At 50.1% G+C, this 17,056-nt stretch overlaps 1 protein-coding gene across 7 annotated transcripts in view; it reads left to right on the forward strand.

The window, feature by feature from the left end:
* Positions 1–17,056, forward strand: part of SETDB1 (SET domain bifurcated histone lysine methyltransferase 1) — a 34,772-nt gene that overhangs the window by 11,174 nt on the left and 6,542 nt on the right. For 5 of the 7 annotated variants that reach the window (XM_019478946.2, XM_014596097.3, XM_019478949.2 and 2 more), the window contains exons 7-17: positions 1,042–1,243; positions 2,453–2,526; positions 3,162–3,352; positions 4,556–4,685; positions 5,389–5,527; positions 7,930–8,091; positions 12,013–12,627; positions 13,160–13,276; positions 13,383–13,552; positions 15,195–15,811; positions 16,806–16,834. In XM_019478946.2, coding sequence (XP_019334491.1) covers positions 1,042–1,243; positions 2,453–2,526; positions 3,162–3,352; positions 4,556–4,685; positions 5,389–5,527; positions 7,930–8,091; positions 12,013–12,627; positions 13,160–13,276; positions 13,383–13,552; positions 15,195–15,811; positions 16,806–16,834 — 2,446 coding nt within the window. Of the gene's footprint in view, positions 1–1,041; positions 1,244–2,452; positions 2,527–3,161; positions 3,353–4,555; positions 4,686–5,388; positions 5,528–5,888; positions 7,072–7,929; positions 8,092–12,012; positions 12,628–13,159; positions 13,277–13,382; positions 13,553–15,194; positions 15,812–16,805; positions 16,835–17,056 lie in introns of those variants that run through there. The other 2 variants (XM_059718286.1, XM_019478950.1) reach the window with 2 other exon arrangements.

A 17,056-nucleotide genomic window follows, 5' to 3' on the forward strand; every position in this document is an offset into this window, starting at 1 on the left:
GGCTGGTGGGCTGGCAGCTTCAGCTGGACAGCTTCTGCCTCAGTGTGTGGGGCTCTGGCTCCAGCTCCTGGCTGCCTTCTGGTGGAAGGCAACTAGGAGCTGGAGCCAGAGCCCTGCGCTCTGGGGTAAGAGCCGCCCAGCTGAAACTGCTTACCCAGAGCAGCAGGGGCAAAATCAGGAGCAGAAGCTGCCATTGGAGGTGCAGGGGAGCAGAAAAGTACCTGGCTGGCTGCAGCCTCACCGGGAACAGCCCCATCAGAAGCTGTGCATGCTGGCTGGGAACAGGGTGTGGACATCAGTGGGAGCTTGGCATGGACTACCCTGGCATGAGCTGGCAGGGCTTGGCTCCATGCGTAGAGCCATAGGCCAAATCCAGTCACCGTGGGTCATATTTTGCCCACCCCTGTCTCAAGGTCAAGCAGGGGACCTGAACTTTTTGCTCAACATACCCTAGCTCGGCATTCATCGCTGCTTGGAATCCTGTCCCTTGTTAGAGTCTTATATGCTTGAGAGAGCTGAACCGTGCTGTTAAGAATGGTGTTCCAGGTCAGAACAGCAGTTCCATTTCTTTCAGCATCCAGTATCGCAGGGACTGCCCAAGGAAAGGAGCGAGAAACTGCAGAATAACTTATTGCTGGAGGAAACCTGTAATTGAGTTAACAAAGCAGCTGTCTTGTGCCCTGAAACAAAAGAAATTAGATTCTTCCAATCGATTTTTTTGGCAATTTAATATTCTTCCAGTTCAGCTAATCTCAGTATTGCCACGGTTTGGTTTTGAAATGGCTCAGGCTGCCAGAATGAAGTAGCCAGCATCCAGATTTTCTTGGGTTTATTTCCAACCTTGCACTAAATGGATGATCTCTTCCTTGTAGAAGTAATATACTCTCAATATAACCATTAATGCCTCAGTTAGTCTCTTTAAGAGACTCGGATTAGTTTACTAACCTGGATTGCAGCCTTAAACAAGTTCTTTTTGGTCAGGGACTTCACATGTGAAGCAATAGCTGGTCTGTAATTAGCCCTTTCGCAAACATCTTTCAGGTGCTGGCAAGAAGTATAAAGTGAAGTTTGACAACAAAGGGAAGAGTTTGCTTTCTGGCAATCACATTGCTTATGACTATCACCCCCTTCCCGAGAAGCTGTATGTTGGAAGCCGGGTCGTGGCCAAATATAAGGATGGAAATCAAGTCTGGTTGTATGCTGGCATCGTGGCTGAAACTCCCAATGTGAAGAACAAATTGAGGTAAAAAGAAATCTCTCATCCATAGTGTCAGCCTCTGGCTGAGGGACGGATCTCTCTCAAATAGCCAAAGTGCTGCGAGAACGGCATCAAATGACTTCTAACCTTCCTGCTACTCGGGGGTGTTAATTCTTTAACAGCCCATTTAGCAGCCTAGGGAGGAGAGTTGCATTCTGCTGATCACAGTCTGAATTAACATGTGCTGATACCTCTTGCTAGACTGTACACATCAAAGTCCCCACACAGGCCAACCCAAGAGATGTCCTAAACTACCAAAAATATGGGCTCTAATGCGCAGCAACATTTCCCATATTGCTTCCCTGTAAAATACTGGAGGAAGAGGCTGAACCTAAAACTGAGTACATGGATGCACAGGTGTGGGCACTGAGCAGGTCTCATAGCATATGATGCAGAGCGCTGCCTTTCTGAGAGATCTAAGGCTAGAAAGCCCCTTTTCCATCCAGCCTTGTTGTGCAGGAAATTCCTGCCAGCACAGGGCTGTCTGTCTAGGTTCTCCTCCCCTATACATGCTTCTCCCTCTGAGGATGGGGTGCTGCAATATCTGCTCTCTTTTGCAGCTTGTCTGGCTTAGGGGTCATTGTCCAGTCTTGAGAGATGTGCTGTGATCTCTCTGTTTCACAGAGATAAGGGGTGCAGCTGGGTGTTTGCCTACACCTCATTCACCTTGGTCCATGAGTTATTACTATCATGATTTCGATTTATATCTCCGTTTATCCTGAAAGGCTCAGAGCAGCTTACAATAAATGAAAAACAAACATAAATTCCACAAATGCCCCAGAACTAGAAAGCTCTGCAACAAACCACCCACTCCCGCTTCCCTGTCTGTCACCCTTAAGCAAACTCCCTGGCAAATTGTATGGTTGAGTGGGAGGTTTATATCCAGGGTCAGTCCTGAGGCTTTGCAGGATGTCTCTCAGATTCCTAATGGGGAAATTGATTTACCCAGTGACTAGTAAACTCTCCTGGCTAGAGATAATTGATTCAGGGCTCATCTGTACAGTGCCAAAAAGTGCTAGACTATGGTTGGGACTCATCAGCATCCCTACTATAACTAAATATGCATGTGCTCTTCAAAACCAGTACTGCTGTAACACCAGAGGCTGCATATGAGGTGTCTCCAGCTATTTTCTGGATTACTATCCCCATCTTGCGTAGCACTACCTTACACATGTCTCCTTTGCCCTGCTCCAGGTTTCTTATCTTCTTTGATGACGGCTATGCTTCCTACGTCACCCAGCCAGAGCTGTACCTGGTCTGCAGGCCGTGTGAGTTAAGCTTGAATGTTCGCATGGTTTTGCTGGGGCAGGACCCTAGTGCTGGAATTCAACACTGCCTAAGAAGCTGCAGAAAGACTGGGAAAGTAACGAATAGTACACGGGGATGGAGCTGCAAGGACTTAAGCTTCCAGATGCTATAAGCATTTCAAATACAGCTGCAGCAATTTTTTATCCTTGCTCAAATGTAGTTGTGGACCATCCTGTAGGCTCCTTTAGTGCTAGTTGTATAGCTCCAGCAGTGGAGGCTTTTGAAGGTCATCCTACATGACCATAATGTTCCCTTCTGGCCTTAATACAGAAGAGTCAGAACTTCCTACCTTCAAATCTTGTCCCTAATTATGACTGTATGTGGCCTTGGAACAGTTGTTTCATCCTTCTGCTTCCCTGTGCCCATCTGTGAAATGGGGAAGAACAGTTTTTCCTCTCACATGGGAGGGTGGATTGAAGACAAAGGATATGCCAAACCAAATGTTTTCTTACTAATCCTTCAGTTACATGAGATGGTCGCACTGCTGTGCCTGTTTGGTTGTTGTGTTAAAATCCATCTGGAACAATCTCCCTGGAAGAAGCTGAAAGCCTTTTGCCAAAACTCTTTTCTCTTTCTCTCTTCCTTTCCCCAACAGTGAAGAAGACCTGGGAAGATATTGAGGACGTTTCCTGCCGGGATTTCATTGAGGAGTACATCACGGCCTACCCCAACCGCCCCATGGTTCTGCTGAAGAGCGGCCAGCTGATTAAAACAGAGTGGGAAGGGACATGGTGGAAATCCAGAGTGGAGGAAGTGGATGGCAGCTTGGTCAAAATCCTCTTCTTGGTATGGCGCTGACATAGCTCCCATCGGAGCCCACAGGCTGGCCAGCCTGAATGACCTTCCCTGCTTTGCAAAGCTGTGCAAGTCACAATCACCCAGGGCACGGGGCTAGAGGGGTCATAGCTTAGAGCCAGTCTGGCAGTTGTTGTGCTTTTGCCTAGAATATGCTCTAATATTGCCCAAATAGCAGACTTGAAGATGTCACATGAGACTTATGTTTGCACTGGGAAGTAGGTCAGACATTTCAGAAGTGCCTGGGTCACTTCTAAAATTGGGGTTTAACACTTGAGAGCAAGTCAGAATTGCTGGATGGGAAGGAACCAGAACATGGCACCTGGCAGAGTTGGTCTTGGTCTCGCACCAGCTGCAAACTCTGTGGTGGCATCTGGAATCCAAACACGAGCAAGAGAACAGGTTGGTGAAGCTGGGCAGAGGCTTTGTCACTTCCGTCTTAAGTGCCCTCTGCTCGCTCCCTTCTCAGCCTTCCGATCCCATCCCCTTCCATGTTGAATCCAAGTAGTTCCATAGTGGGTTGTACTTTCCTAATCTCGTTTATTAGCGAATGTACTCTGAAATAGCAGGAAGTTTTCTTGTTTTGATAGACGGGCCGGAGGCCAAGGGTGACTGAGCTGCCCAAGGTCCCACTGTTAGTCAGCAGTAAAGCCAGGAGAAGCCAGCTCTCCAGGGGCCTTGGCCCAGGGTGTTTCCTGGGCTCTGCCTTCAGTTCCTCCACACACAGGTACATCTGTGGCCATCTGTCCTCTCCCAGACTTGTCATCCTCCACATCTGGAGATCAACTGTTCTCTGTGGCTGTAGGGGACAGGACAAGGAGCAATGGCCTCAAGCTGCAGCAGGGGAAATTGAGATTGTAGATGAGGAAAAGCTTTCTTGCACTGTGGGGAGTTCAGCTTTGGAGCAGGCTGCCCTGAGGGCTGGTAGAATCTCTGTCCTTCATGATTACTTTTTTAAGAGCAGGTTAGGTAGATGCATTGACTGGGCTGGTTTGGTCAGGGCTGATTATGCCTGGATCAGGGGGTTGGACTAGGTGGGACATCCCGAGGGCCCTGGTAGCCCTGTGCTCTCATGATCCTAAACCTCCATAGGATTGCTGTTTCTAATCCTTGGCCCCCATTTCACATGTGTTGTCTCCAGGCTAAGGTTGAGAACATGACCATCCCCTCTCTCTGTCACTGTCTCTCCTGCAGGATGACAAGCGCTGCGAGTGGATTTACCGCGGCTCCACACGCCTCGAACCCATGTTCAGCATGAAAACCTCCACAGCCTCCACTCAGGAAAAGAAGCAGAGCGGGCAGGCGAGGACGCGGCCCAATGTCGGTATGTCAGTTGGAGCTCTACCCTAGGGCCTGATCCCACACTTTCTCAGGCCACTCCTGTACAGATCTACAACCATCTCCGTAATTCATGGCTTGGTCCAGCTGCCACCTTAAAAGCAACATTCGGAAGTTAAAATGGCATTAAATAGCTGGCATCTTTTGGAGATGGCCAGCAATGACAAATGTCCTAGGCAGTGGGGTTGTTGCTAGTTGCAGTGGACTAGATTGTGGGCAGGCTGACCCAGGGGGAGGGCACAAGCCAGGCCGCGGGGCCCTATCAAGGGGCTGGCATTGAGGACCAAGTTACCAGATCCAAAGAGAAATCCAGAGGCAGAGTCCAAAACACAGGTTGGGCCAAGGTCCAGGAGGTGAAGACCAAGTTACCTAATCCAGGGACACAGTCGGGGAATCAGCTGCCTGTTAGGGCAGGAGCAGAGACTTGACTTCTTTGAGGCCTCGCATCTCCAGCCAGCTGCCAGACGGCTGTGGGCTAGCTGTTCTCTGTGCAAATGGAAGTCTGGAGCCTTTCCAAAGGGTGGATGCAGTGGCTAATGGCCTCACTGTTTACCACTTCGCATGTATATCCTTCTGCAACAGGAATTCAAGTCCCATTTTGCAGCTAATGCCACAGACTTTGGTTACTGTAGAGATTCTCTCCCATCTTGGTGTGTTTTGTTTTTTTTTGTTTTTTTTCTGCCAACCAGGTGCTGTGCGGAGTAAGGGGCCTGTTGTACAATACACCCAAGACCTGACAGGAACCGGCACTCAGTATAAGCCCATAGAACAGATGCAGGCGACAGTGTTGGGCTCTCAGCCTGTTTCTCCACAGCCTGCTGAGATTGAGTAAGTAGCTCTTTCTTTCCTTGCTTGTTTGGTCTGTGCTGATGTCTCCTCTGCGTTTCAGCTCTGGTTCTTGGCTGTTACTGGCTTCATCCCTTCCCACGTAGAGGAATCCTCTAATTGTGGGTTTCTTCAAGCGCTTGGCTCATTTCCTGGAGGCATGATGGTACTTACCCCATTGTGGGGGGGGACTGTAGATGGATGAGCATCTAGGGGTGGGGAACACTGACTGCGCAGCACCCAGTGAGCCAAATGTCCTGGTTCTTGTTCAGCCCTAATGCTTCACACTTGATGTATTTCCAAGTTACAAAGTGCGCTGCTTCTCTTCTGAAAATCTGAATTGCTCCCTCATGTCACGATCCAGGCATTGGCCCCCTGCTGCCTTGTTCTCTTCACCCTGGACTGACCGGCTCATGGACCCCAGTGACTTTGGAGCCACTGAGAGCTCAGGATCATTGTTTGGTCTTGATGGTTATGGACCAAACCCTCTAGAACTAACATCCGACATACCCAAACACGCACCTTACCACCCAAGAAGCATGGACTGGATAGTGTCCGAGGCATGTACTGGTCCCGAGGGCAGACTGCATGAAGAAGGCAAAGAGCATTACAATGGAAGCCATGTTCATGAGAACGCCAGCTCACCCGAGCCAGTGTTTTGGGACTTTAAGATAAACTTTCTAGGAGAGAGAGATGCCATCCCAGTTCACTTCTGCCACCAGTGTGGATTTCCCATCCGAATATATGGACGCATGATCCCCTGCCAGCACGTCTACTGCTATGACTGCGCCAGCCTGTATGGGGAAAGGGGAAATAGGAAGTGCCCAGACTGTGATGTACCTGTTCAGCAAATTGAGCATTACACGCGAGAGTCTTTCCAAGCATAGCAACACGCAGGAAGCCTGGGCCACGTGCTCTGCTTCTTCCCCGTCCATCTATCACTGCCCAAATGGCCACGCAGTGGGAGTCTAACTGGCCTCTGGCTAAATGTTCCTGCTGAACTCTAGAATCTTGGCCCCTTTTCTTTGTTTTTAAGTAACTTGACTAACACAAATCTGCTTTCTCAGCTGTCTTCAGCCTGAGAAGACAGCCCTGGGAATAAAGATCTTTGTCTGTTGCTAACACTAAAGTAACCTGAACTGATGAGGGGAAAAGAAGGAAGAACAAAGGTGCCCCCATAAATTGGGAAGTTGAATTACTCTAGTGACCAGGCCAGAGACTCGGGCTGTCTGATCCACACTCTTCTGTTTAACCATCACTGTGACAATTGCAAAGATACCTTAGGGTTTTGCACTGTAAATCATTTTTTCAGGAGTCTGTTTTTGGATCAGATACAGGCACCTGGGTGTCTGGCACTGGCACTATTCTTCCAGCCCATTTCTGGCACGGCTGGAGTTTTATTCTTGGTTGTAATATTAACTGAAAGCCTTCCACATCAGTGTTGCTGCTGTTGAAGCAGGACGCTACTGGGTTCCAAAATTGTGTTAGTTGAGGCATTTTAAGGTCACAATGCACTAGGCCATTAAAGCTAAAGGATTTGCCTTGTTCGCTGTGGTGTCTGGTTTACTCCTTGACGCATTGCTCTGCTGTTGTCTGGCTATGGGTGTCTTCAGGTTCTTGGGCTGCGAGATAATGCCAAGGCTATATGCTCCTGGACAAGTTGCCCTTTCTCTTAGATGGGTGGAAACATGTTAACATGAAACTTCCCTCTCTTCTAAGGCAGACGCACTCCGGCCGCATTCCCTATCTCCTTTTCCCCACAAACCACACTGTCATTCTAGATGTGTGTATGTGAAAGCCAGCAGTGCCTTCTGTTGGCAGGTACGAATGGATTGGAAGCCTTCACCACTCGCTCTCTGTAGAGCGAGGATTCACTTCCTCCAAGCAGTAGTTTTCTTCCCATACAGTCATTGTGCACTTCACCTGGCATTGTGTCTTGTTGTATAGCTGACTCTCACACAGGCAGGGTGGAGGGGGAGATCTGTATTCCTCTCCTTTTTGGTGCTTGCTGACCCTGGAAGAACATCCCAACTGGGAATCTCATTTGGATGGCACTGAGCGTCCAATGCTAGAGTTCAGGAGCTTCATCTCTGCTAGCTCAGGCCTTTTTCCATGTCTACCTTTCTCCTGAACTATTGAAATTATTACTGTCAAACACATGCGCACGCACACACCCCCCTAAAATCAGAAACATCAAAGGGTACTTTTAAAACAGCGGACTTTTTTGGCATTCATGGTTCTACATCCTAGTAAGTTGCACTGATTATATTACCCCACAGAGAAACCTTTGCTTGAGTATTGCTGTGATGAGCCAGATCTTGGAGGGGGGGAGGTACTTTTGGATGCTAAACCCTATTGGCACATACAGTCTCAAAATCATACCCCCTTCTTCTTCCTTTGTGTAGAGGCTCTGACAGTCAGCTGGCTCAATCTAGGAAGCAAGTGGCCAAAAAAAGCACTTCCTTCCGTCCTGGCTCGGTGGGGTCCGGGCAGTCATCTCCTGCTTCTCCTGTCTTAAGCGAGACTCCCCCCATTGGAAGAACCGGAGTGAACCAGCAAGTCTACCGGTAAGCCAGGTCAAAGTCATCCTCCCTTAAGTGTTCGGCAGTGCATCCCTTAGGTCTCTGCATGCTCTGTGGGACATCTGTGCCTGTCTGTGCGGTGCCTTCCACCTTGCATCCTGGTCCGTGACTGATTCTGATGTTAATGATCATCATTTGTACTGTTGTATTCTCTTGCATACACACACCCCTTGTTTTTGAAGGGGAGAATGAAGAAAATAAGTTCTTTCCCTGTAGTAAATAACTGAGTAGCAACAGCGAGGGAGTGAAGCCTGCTCATTGTTCTGCTCTCTATGGATTGTGTGCAGACTTTACTTTTGCCTTTGCCCAGTAAACAGCAGCAATGAGTCTTACAGTATTTTCCTGTGTATAATATACACTCCAGTTTCCAGCAGATGCTCTTTTTAAAAAGTGCTTTATATACAGAGAAATATAGTAGCAGCTTTTCTAACGCTCAAAGAGTGGATTGATGCACAGCTCTGCAGCTTTTAGAGGGTTGCCAGGGTCACCTGCTGGATTTGCTGGTGCACCCTCACTCCTCCTTCATCTGTCTGTGCTTGTTCTGCTGGAAGTGAAGCAAAACCCCAAGAACTTTATCCCTGAATGAACTGGAGGGAAATGTCATGATAGCAGTTTGGCTTCCACATCTGGCAGATCAGAGTGGGCAGATGAAGTGGCTGTGTCAGTTAGAGTGGTAAGCTCCCTCCCTTCATGTTCAAGGTGATGGTATAACTGCTCAGCAGGCCACACCGTTGGCTCAGACATGGATGGTTTGTGACCTGCATGATAAAATGGCTCTGAGTCTGGCCTAGATAAGGCTGCGGGGTAGGCAGGCACCAAGTACTTGTTTCTTTCACCTTCTGCTCAGCCCTGCACATATTTGTCCTCTTGGGTGGGAATGGTCTCATCACTGTCTGTCTTCAGTGGAGCTCATCTCCAAAGGAGCCTCTGACAATCTCTACATTGTTATAGAAAGCTGGGAGACTTCTAGTTAGAATAAAAGGCCCCCTGCCCCTCTTTATAACCTAACCTTGTACAGCATGGAGCACAGGAGGGACTTAGTTTGTGATGTGGGCTCCTGGTGAGTACTGCAGTCTAAATAACATGAGTTTATTTGTATCTCTTCACAATGGCACAGTGCATGTGAAGCAGCTCCCAGTGCAAAGCTGATGGTTTTGTTCCTCTTCAGCCGCCATATTCATAGATTCATAGATGTTAGGGTCGGAAAGGACCTCAATAGATCATCAAGTCTGACCCCCTGCATAGGCAGGAAAGAGTGCTGGGTCTAGATGACCCCAGCTAGATGCCTATCTAACTTCCTCTTGAAGACCCCCAGGGTAGGGGAGAGCACCACCTCCCTTGGGAGCCCGTTCCAGACCTTGGCCACTCGAACTGTGAAGAAGTTCTTCCTAATGTCCAGTCTAAATCTGCTTTCTGCTAGCTTGTGGCCATTATTTCTTGTAACCCCCAGGGGCACCTTGGTGAGTAAAACCTCACCAATTCCCTTCTGTGCCCCCGTGATGAACTTATAGGCAGCCACAAGGTCGCCTCTCAACCTTCTGTTGCGGAGGCTGAAGAGGTCCAGGTGCCCTAGTCTCTCCTCGTAGGGCTTGGCCTGCAAGCCCTTAACTATACGAGTGGCCCTTCTCTGGACCCTCTCCAGGTTATCCACATCCCTCTTGAAGTGCGATGCCCAGAATTGCACGCAGTACTCCAACTGTGGTCTGACCAGCGCCCGATAGAGGGGAAGTATCACCTCCTTGGACCTATTCGTCATGCATCTGCTGATGCACGATAAAGTGCCATTAGCTTTTCTGATGACTTCTTCGTCACACTGCCGACTCATGTTCATCTTGGAGTCCACTAGGACTCCAAGATCCCTTTCTGCTTCTGTGCCACCAAGCAGGTCATTTCCTAGGCAGTAGGTGTGCTGGACATTTTTCCTCCCTAGGTGCAGCACTTTGCATTTCTCCTTGTTGAATTGCATTCTGTTGTTTTCCGCCCATATGTCCAACCTGTCCAGGTCTGCTTGCAGCTGTTCCCTGCCCTCCAGTATGTCCACTTCTCTCCACAGTTTTGTGTCATCCGCAAACTTGGGCAGAGTACACTTCACTCCCTCGTCCAAGTCGCTGATGAAGACATTGAAGAGTATCGGTCCAAGGACCGAGCCCTGCGGGACGCCACTGCCCACGTCCTTCCAGGTCGAAACCGACCCATCCACTACGACTCTCTGGGTGTGACCCTCTAGCCAATTCGCCACCCACCGGACTGTGTAGTCATCCAAGTCACAGCCTCTTAACTTGTTCACCAGTATGGGGTGGGAGACCGTATCGAAGGCCTTCCTGAAGTCTAAGTAAACGACGTCTACCCCTACTCCTGCATTCAGGTGTTTTGTAACCTGGTCATAAAAAGAGACTAGATTAGTCAGGCATGATCTACCTGCTACGAACCCATGCTGGTTTCCCCTCAGCATAATTTTTCCTGCTGGGCTGTCACAAATGTGAGCCTTGAACATTTTTTCAAAGACTTTGCCAAGGATAGAGGTGAGACTGACTGGCCTATAGTTGCCTGGGTCCTCCTTCCTCCCCTTCTTGAAAATGGGGACCACATTGGCCCTTTTCCAGTCCTCCGGGACCTGGCCCGTGCGCCACGAGCGTTCAAATGTTCCCGCCAGTGGCTGTGCAGTGACGTCAGCCAGTGCCTTCAGTACCCTCGGATGGAGCTCATCCGGGCCTGCCGACTTAAAGGCATCCAGTTCCTCCAAGTGATTCTGCAGCATCTCAGGGTCTACGCATGGAAGTCTGGCGCCTTGCTGCTGCCTCTCTACAACCCCAGTGAGAGACTTGTCGTGCCCCTCGCTTAGGATCACTGAGGCAAAGAACTCGTTGAGGAGTTCAGCCTTGTCCCCCCTGTCCGTCACCAATTGCTTATGCCCATTTAGTAGAGGTCCTATTCCTCCATGGGCCTTCCTTTTACTGCCTATATATCTAAAAAACAATTTTTTGTTATCCTTAACTTGGGATGCCATCCTCAGCTCCATGGCAGCTTTGGCCTGTCTAACTGCCTCCCTACAAGCGTGAACAGAGGAGGTATACTCCTCTTTAGTAGTCTTTCCCCGTTTCCACTTTTTATATGCCCCCCTTTTTTGCCCATAGGCTGCTCTGGGTTTCTCTGGTCAGCCAAGGAAGCCTCTTGGCCCCTTTCCCCCTTTTTCCCCACATCAGGATCGTCTCCCTCTGTCCCCGAAGGATCATTTCCTTAAGGCACAGCCACCCTTCCTGGGCTCCCATCTCTTAAACTCTTACTCTGCAGTGAGTCCTTGACTAAACGCCTGAGTTCATTGAAATCAGCTTTCCTAAAGTCTAGCACTTTCACCCTACTAGTTACCTTACCCACTCGACGTCTTATGATGAATTCTATTATTTGGTGATCACTGTCTCCCAGGTGACCACCGATCTGTAGGTCTCCTACCATGTCATCCCCGTTGCCAGTACCAGGTCCAGCAAGGCATTCCCCCTAGTGGGACCATGTACCTCCTGCGTCAGATAGAGGTCCTGTACACAGGCTAGGAACCTGCGTGAACGGTGGGACTTTGCTGTCTGCGTCTCCCAGCAGATGTCTGGGTAGTTTAGGTCCCCCATGACTACCGCCTCCCTAGTTTTTATGGTCTCCAAGAGCTGCCTCAGGAGCCCCGAATCTAGCTCTTCCCCTTGGTGTGGGGGTCTGTAGCAGACCCCCACCACCAAATCCCTTTCTCCTTGACCTCCATATAGTGATCCCCATGCCATTTTGGCTCTTATCCAACGCAGTTGATGCTGCTTCCCTTAGGAGACCCTTGGTGGGCTGAATGAAACTCTTGGTGCTGGCTGGCCTCCATGGGAGGCTGCTAGGTGTAATCTTATCTGCTGGACATCTCTTCCGTGGCAGGTTCCCAAGCACATCTCTTCCGTCGCAGCCAATCAGCGGGGTGGCACCATCATTCCATGGCATAATGGACCGGGTGCCCAACGAGCCCTCGTACCATGCCCCCATGGAGAAGCTCTTCTACCTGCCCCATGTGTGCAGCTTCACCTGCTTGTCGCGTGTCCGCCCCATCCGCAGTGACCAGTACCGCAGCAAGAACCCTCTGCTCATCCCACTTCTCTATGACTTCCGGCGCATGACGGCCCGGCGCCGCATCAACCGCAAGATGGGCTTTCACGTCTTGTACAAGACACCGTGTGGGCTCTGCCTCCGCACCATGCAAGAGATTGAGCGCTACCTGTTTGAGACAGACTGTGACTTCCTCTTCCTGGAGATGTTTTGCCTGGACCCTTACGTGCTGGTGGACCGCAAGTTCCAGCCCTACAAGCCTTTCTACTACATTGCTGACATCACCAAGGGCAAGGAGGACGTGCCCCTGTCCTGTGTCAATGAGATAGACAGCACACCACCCCCACAGGTGGCTTACAGCAAGGAACGCATCCCTGGGAAGGGTGTCTATATCAACACCAGCTGGGAGTTCCTTGTCGGCTGCGACTGCAAAGATGGCTGCAGGGACAAGTAGGTGACCTGTCCTATTGCTTGCTCCAGCCCCAGAGCTTCCCCCAGTCACTAAGAGCACCCAGTTCTCTCTGAACCCTTCAGGGGCTACCACCAAGGCCCCTGTATCCCCCAGCTCTGGGATTGCTTATCTCACACTTCCCTAAGATGAAGCTCTTGAATATGTGCAACATCTATGAATTTTGCGTGCACCTGGAGCTCAGAGGATGATTTGGATCTCCAAACAGGCATCTTCCCTTTAGGATGGGTCCCTTTTTAAAGTTATGTATAAGATCCATTCAAAGCAGATGGGCAAGCCAGGTATAGTGTTTTGGACATGTGCAGTGAGCTCTCAGGCTCCACTGTAAGCCAGCCTGTGTAGGGAGCCTGCTCCCAACATAACTGGTGACCCTTGAATCCAAACCACACCTGGTTACTGTGAGTTTGATCTCCTGACCCAGTCCCAGAGCCCCAAATGCCTTTGCCCCCCAACCCTTGTGTTGACAAAACTTATCTGTAACAGTCAGTCTTGGGTGGGGGGTTCTTTCTTCAGATCCAAATGTGCCTGTCACCAGCTGACAGTCCAAGCGACAGGCTGCACTCCTGGTGGGCAAATCAATCATAATTCAGGCTACCAGTACAAGCGGCTGGACGAATGCCTCCCCACAGGGTGAGTAGAACAACCTGGGCACTTAAAGGCACTTCCATGGTTTGGAACAACTCACTCTGGACTTCAGAGCTTACAGAGCTAACAGCCTGCTCTCCCCCACTTCCAGGGTCTATGAGTGCAACAAGAGATGCAAATGCAACGTCAACATGTGCACCAACCGCCTGGTGCAGCATGGGCTCCAGGTCCGGCTCCAGCTCTTCAAGACACAGAACAAAGGCTGGGGGATCCGCTGCCTGGATGACATTGCTAAGGGCTCTTTTGTCTGCATCTACGCAGGTAGGATACCTGTCCTGCGAATCCTCTGGTTCAAGTAGTGCATGGTTAACGCAAGAGGATTCCTCAAGGCGTGTCCAGAATTGTCCACCCCCTGCTTCTTTCCCACCATAGTGGCCTTTCAGAATTGATCATCCTCTTGGAAATGTTAGGTTTTTCCCTAGAAAACAATGCTTCTTGTGAGAATACTGGAGTCAAAACTTTTTAGATGAAAAAGCTCTGACCAGTCTCTTGGAGACGGGTCTCTGAGCCTATGCTCTACCAATCGCATACGTTGAGGACATAAGAATGGCCGCTTCCTGGGTAAACTGTAGTTCCATGTAGCCCATAACCCTGCCTCACATAGTGGCAGAGTGGATGTGGAGAGGAAGGGTGAAGAAGGCATGCCCGCAATTTTCCACCTGCTTCTCTAGCTCTCGAGGCTTAGGAAGTTGTGATTTCAGAATCTGCTCCCTTGTCGACCACATCCAGCATCCCCCAATAGACCTTTCCTCTCACTCCAAGTATGAAACCAACCTTTTTTCTTTTTATACATTAGTGTTTTAAAATCTGACAGTAGCCACTAGTCTTGGCCCAGAAGTGTGGTTTTGAAGTGGATAACATTGAAAACCCGATCGGAATCTCTGAACGTTCCCCAGCCACGTTAAACGGTATTGTTCAGGCTCTGTGAGAACGTTACAATTTCACCATCACTTCTCCTTCCAGTGAGGCAACATGGAGACCCTGGACTGCAAAAATCTAGCTGTCTGCTTTCGAGATGAGGGCTTCTGATGTCATCTAGTTGCCCACATCTGCTTCCTGTTTTGCTTCTAAGGGCTGTGTTGTTGGCTGACACTGTAAGACACGGAAGCTGTCCGCTGTGGTGGAGTCTGGCACTGGAGAGATGCTAGCTTGCTTGCTTGAGTAGAGAGTACTTACTCTTGTCCCAGTGATAGCTTCCTATATGGACTTGTTCTTGGCCTATTGAGAGAACTGTCTGAGTCTGGAGGGTAGTTCTTGGGGTCAGGTCCTTCCTGCTGGCTCTGTGACACCTCTGAGTGACCCGTCAGTGGTGAAATTGGGAGGAAGTGATGCTGTGGTTTCCTGGCTGTAGTCTTGCAAGACTCTTGTCTCTCTGCGCTTGAGCTGGGCCACATCTCTCATGGCCTCTTAGCTGACAAGGTACAATGTGGCAGATGAGGCCCACGGGGGGAGGAATCCCAGCCACAGTGGAGAGCAGGACATGAGGCACTTGATCCTACAGCTCCAAGGAGGCACCGTGGTGGTCTTTGAGAATCAATGATCCTGTTGAGAATGTCAGGCTGTTCCCTGGAAAGCGACACTTTTTGTGAGAACACTGCAGCTGAAACCCTTTAGATGGAAAAGCTTTAGTCCCTGTCAGCAGGTTTCACGATTCCTGGTCAGAGACCAGGTTAACAAGGGCCAAGGTAGCCCTGCTAACTAACCACTTCCCCCCTGCTGGCATGTGGTCCCACCCTGCCTTGGATTTCAGGATGGCATGGTTTCTTGTGAGAGCCCAGTTTGTGGTAGAGTGCTGTCAGCCTGGGTCAGCTTCTCTGAGCTCTCGGGGGCAGCAAACCCCGTGCAGAACTCCCATATCCCTTTAAAACAACTCTGCTCTTTTTATTCCTCCTTCTGCTCCCAGGGAAAATCCTGACAGATGACTTCGCTGACAAGGAAGGGCTGGAGATGGGTGATGAGTACTTTGCCAACCTGGACCACATTGAGAGCGTGGAGAACTTTAAGGAGGGCTATGAGAGCGATGCCAAATGCTCTTCTGACAGCAGCGGCGTGGACCTGAAGGATGATGATGATGACAACACGGGCTCAGAGGAGCAGGAGGAGTCCAACGAAGACAGCTCTGATGACAACTTTGGCAAGGACGAAGACTTCAGCACCAACTCGGTGTGGCGCAGCTATGCCACTCGCCGCCAGACCCGAGGACAGAAGGAGAATGGCCTCTCAGAGACAGCTTCCAAGGACTCGGGCCTTGCCCGGCAGGTGAGTCACGAGGAGAGCGCCGTGGCAGTCTCCTGTAAGCTGCCCGTGTCCGAAGAGACCTCCAAGAACAAAGTGGCTTCGTGGCTGAACTCCAACAGTATGACTGACAGCTTCCAGGACAACGACAGCGCATCCTCCTTCAAGATGAACGAGGCTGGGGAGGCAAAGGCCGGCAAGATGGATGCCCCAGGCGAAAGGGAGCGAGCTTCCACCTCAGGGCTTGGGGGCTTGGATGCAGAAGGGAAGGGACAGAAGAAGGAGGTGAGCAAAAGACACTTGGAAGGGTCAGTCTACCAGAGAGAGAGAATACCCTCCTGTAGCCACATACAGATGGGGAAACTGAGGCAGAGGAGGGACTTGCTTTGGCCAGAGTGCTGCAGCAGGTCTTGCTGTAGTCCCTTGTACTGCTGTACTATCACACTTCTGAATTTCAAGGCTGTGCTCAGCTCTCCTGTGGAACTAGCCCTTACAGCCTTTGTAGCTAATGTCCATCGGGGCCAGCTCTGTAGGCCAGGCTTCCTCCTGCCAAATTCACTCCTTTGAAAAGTCCTCCAGCCAAGATAAGGGCTTCAACCCTCAGCACAAATCCCTCGCTAAGCAGTGGTGACTGGGGCTATAGCAGTCCACAAGTACCCAAGCAGGAGGAGGACTTGAAGCCATACAAGTGGCATAACCAATACAGGAAGGGGGAAACTAACAGGACTTTAGGAATAGTGCCCTCTCCAACACTTCAGCCCTTTGAGCAGTGATTCTCAACAAGGGTCCGTTGAGATCCTTTCAAGGGTGCCACACAATGTTGGTACTATTAGTTGTGCAAACATGATTCACAAGATAAACCCAGAGATTTCTAAGACAAATCCCATGTCCCAAACACTCTGCCCTGCTGTGGTCTGAGTTCTTGCCACAGAACAATCACTTTATTCTTCTCGCTTGTCAAAAGAAACCAAGCAAAAAGGAAGATCCATCACTTTCCAAGGGGGCCTGGAGCTTTAAAAGGTGGAGAACCACTGCCATAAAGAATGGTCATGGGGGAAAGGGCACACCGCAGCTGTGCAGGGCGAGGATGGGCTGCACTGAGACCTACCATCACATTCAGGCCATCCAGAAGGCCAGGAGATTTTGGACCCTGTGGAAGCCAGGGTCGGAGATGGCCTGTTTCGGGCATCCAGTCTGTAGGAGTGGTTGTGGGGTGGATTTGCTGAAGGAGGCCTGACACAGAGGGGGTTCTGATGGTCTCTTCCCTTTTGTTTTACAGGAATCAGAAGAAACAAACAAGTTCCCACTGTGAGTTTCCATCCACCCCTCCTTTCTTCCCCCTTTGTTTAAATATTTGCATTTGAGTGAACTTTACAGCTCTCAAGTGCGTCCCAGGTCCTGGCCCCTGCTTAGCCAGCAAGCTCTGTATTCTACCTTCAAGCACATGCCATGTTAGAAACAAAAGCAGCAGGTCCAGAGACCGGTGAGGCCCTGGTGTGCTTGCCAGTTCAGTTCTGTGGTCTGCATTGG

This window comes from Alligator mississippiensis, chromosome 15 (genome assembly GCF_030867095.1).
Source record: "Alligator mississippiensis isolate rAllMis1 chromosome 15, rAllMis1, whole genome shotgun sequence".
Classification (NCBI taxonomy): domain Eukaryota; kingdom Metazoa; phylum Chordata; order Crocodylia; family Alligatoridae; genus Alligator; species Alligator mississippiensis.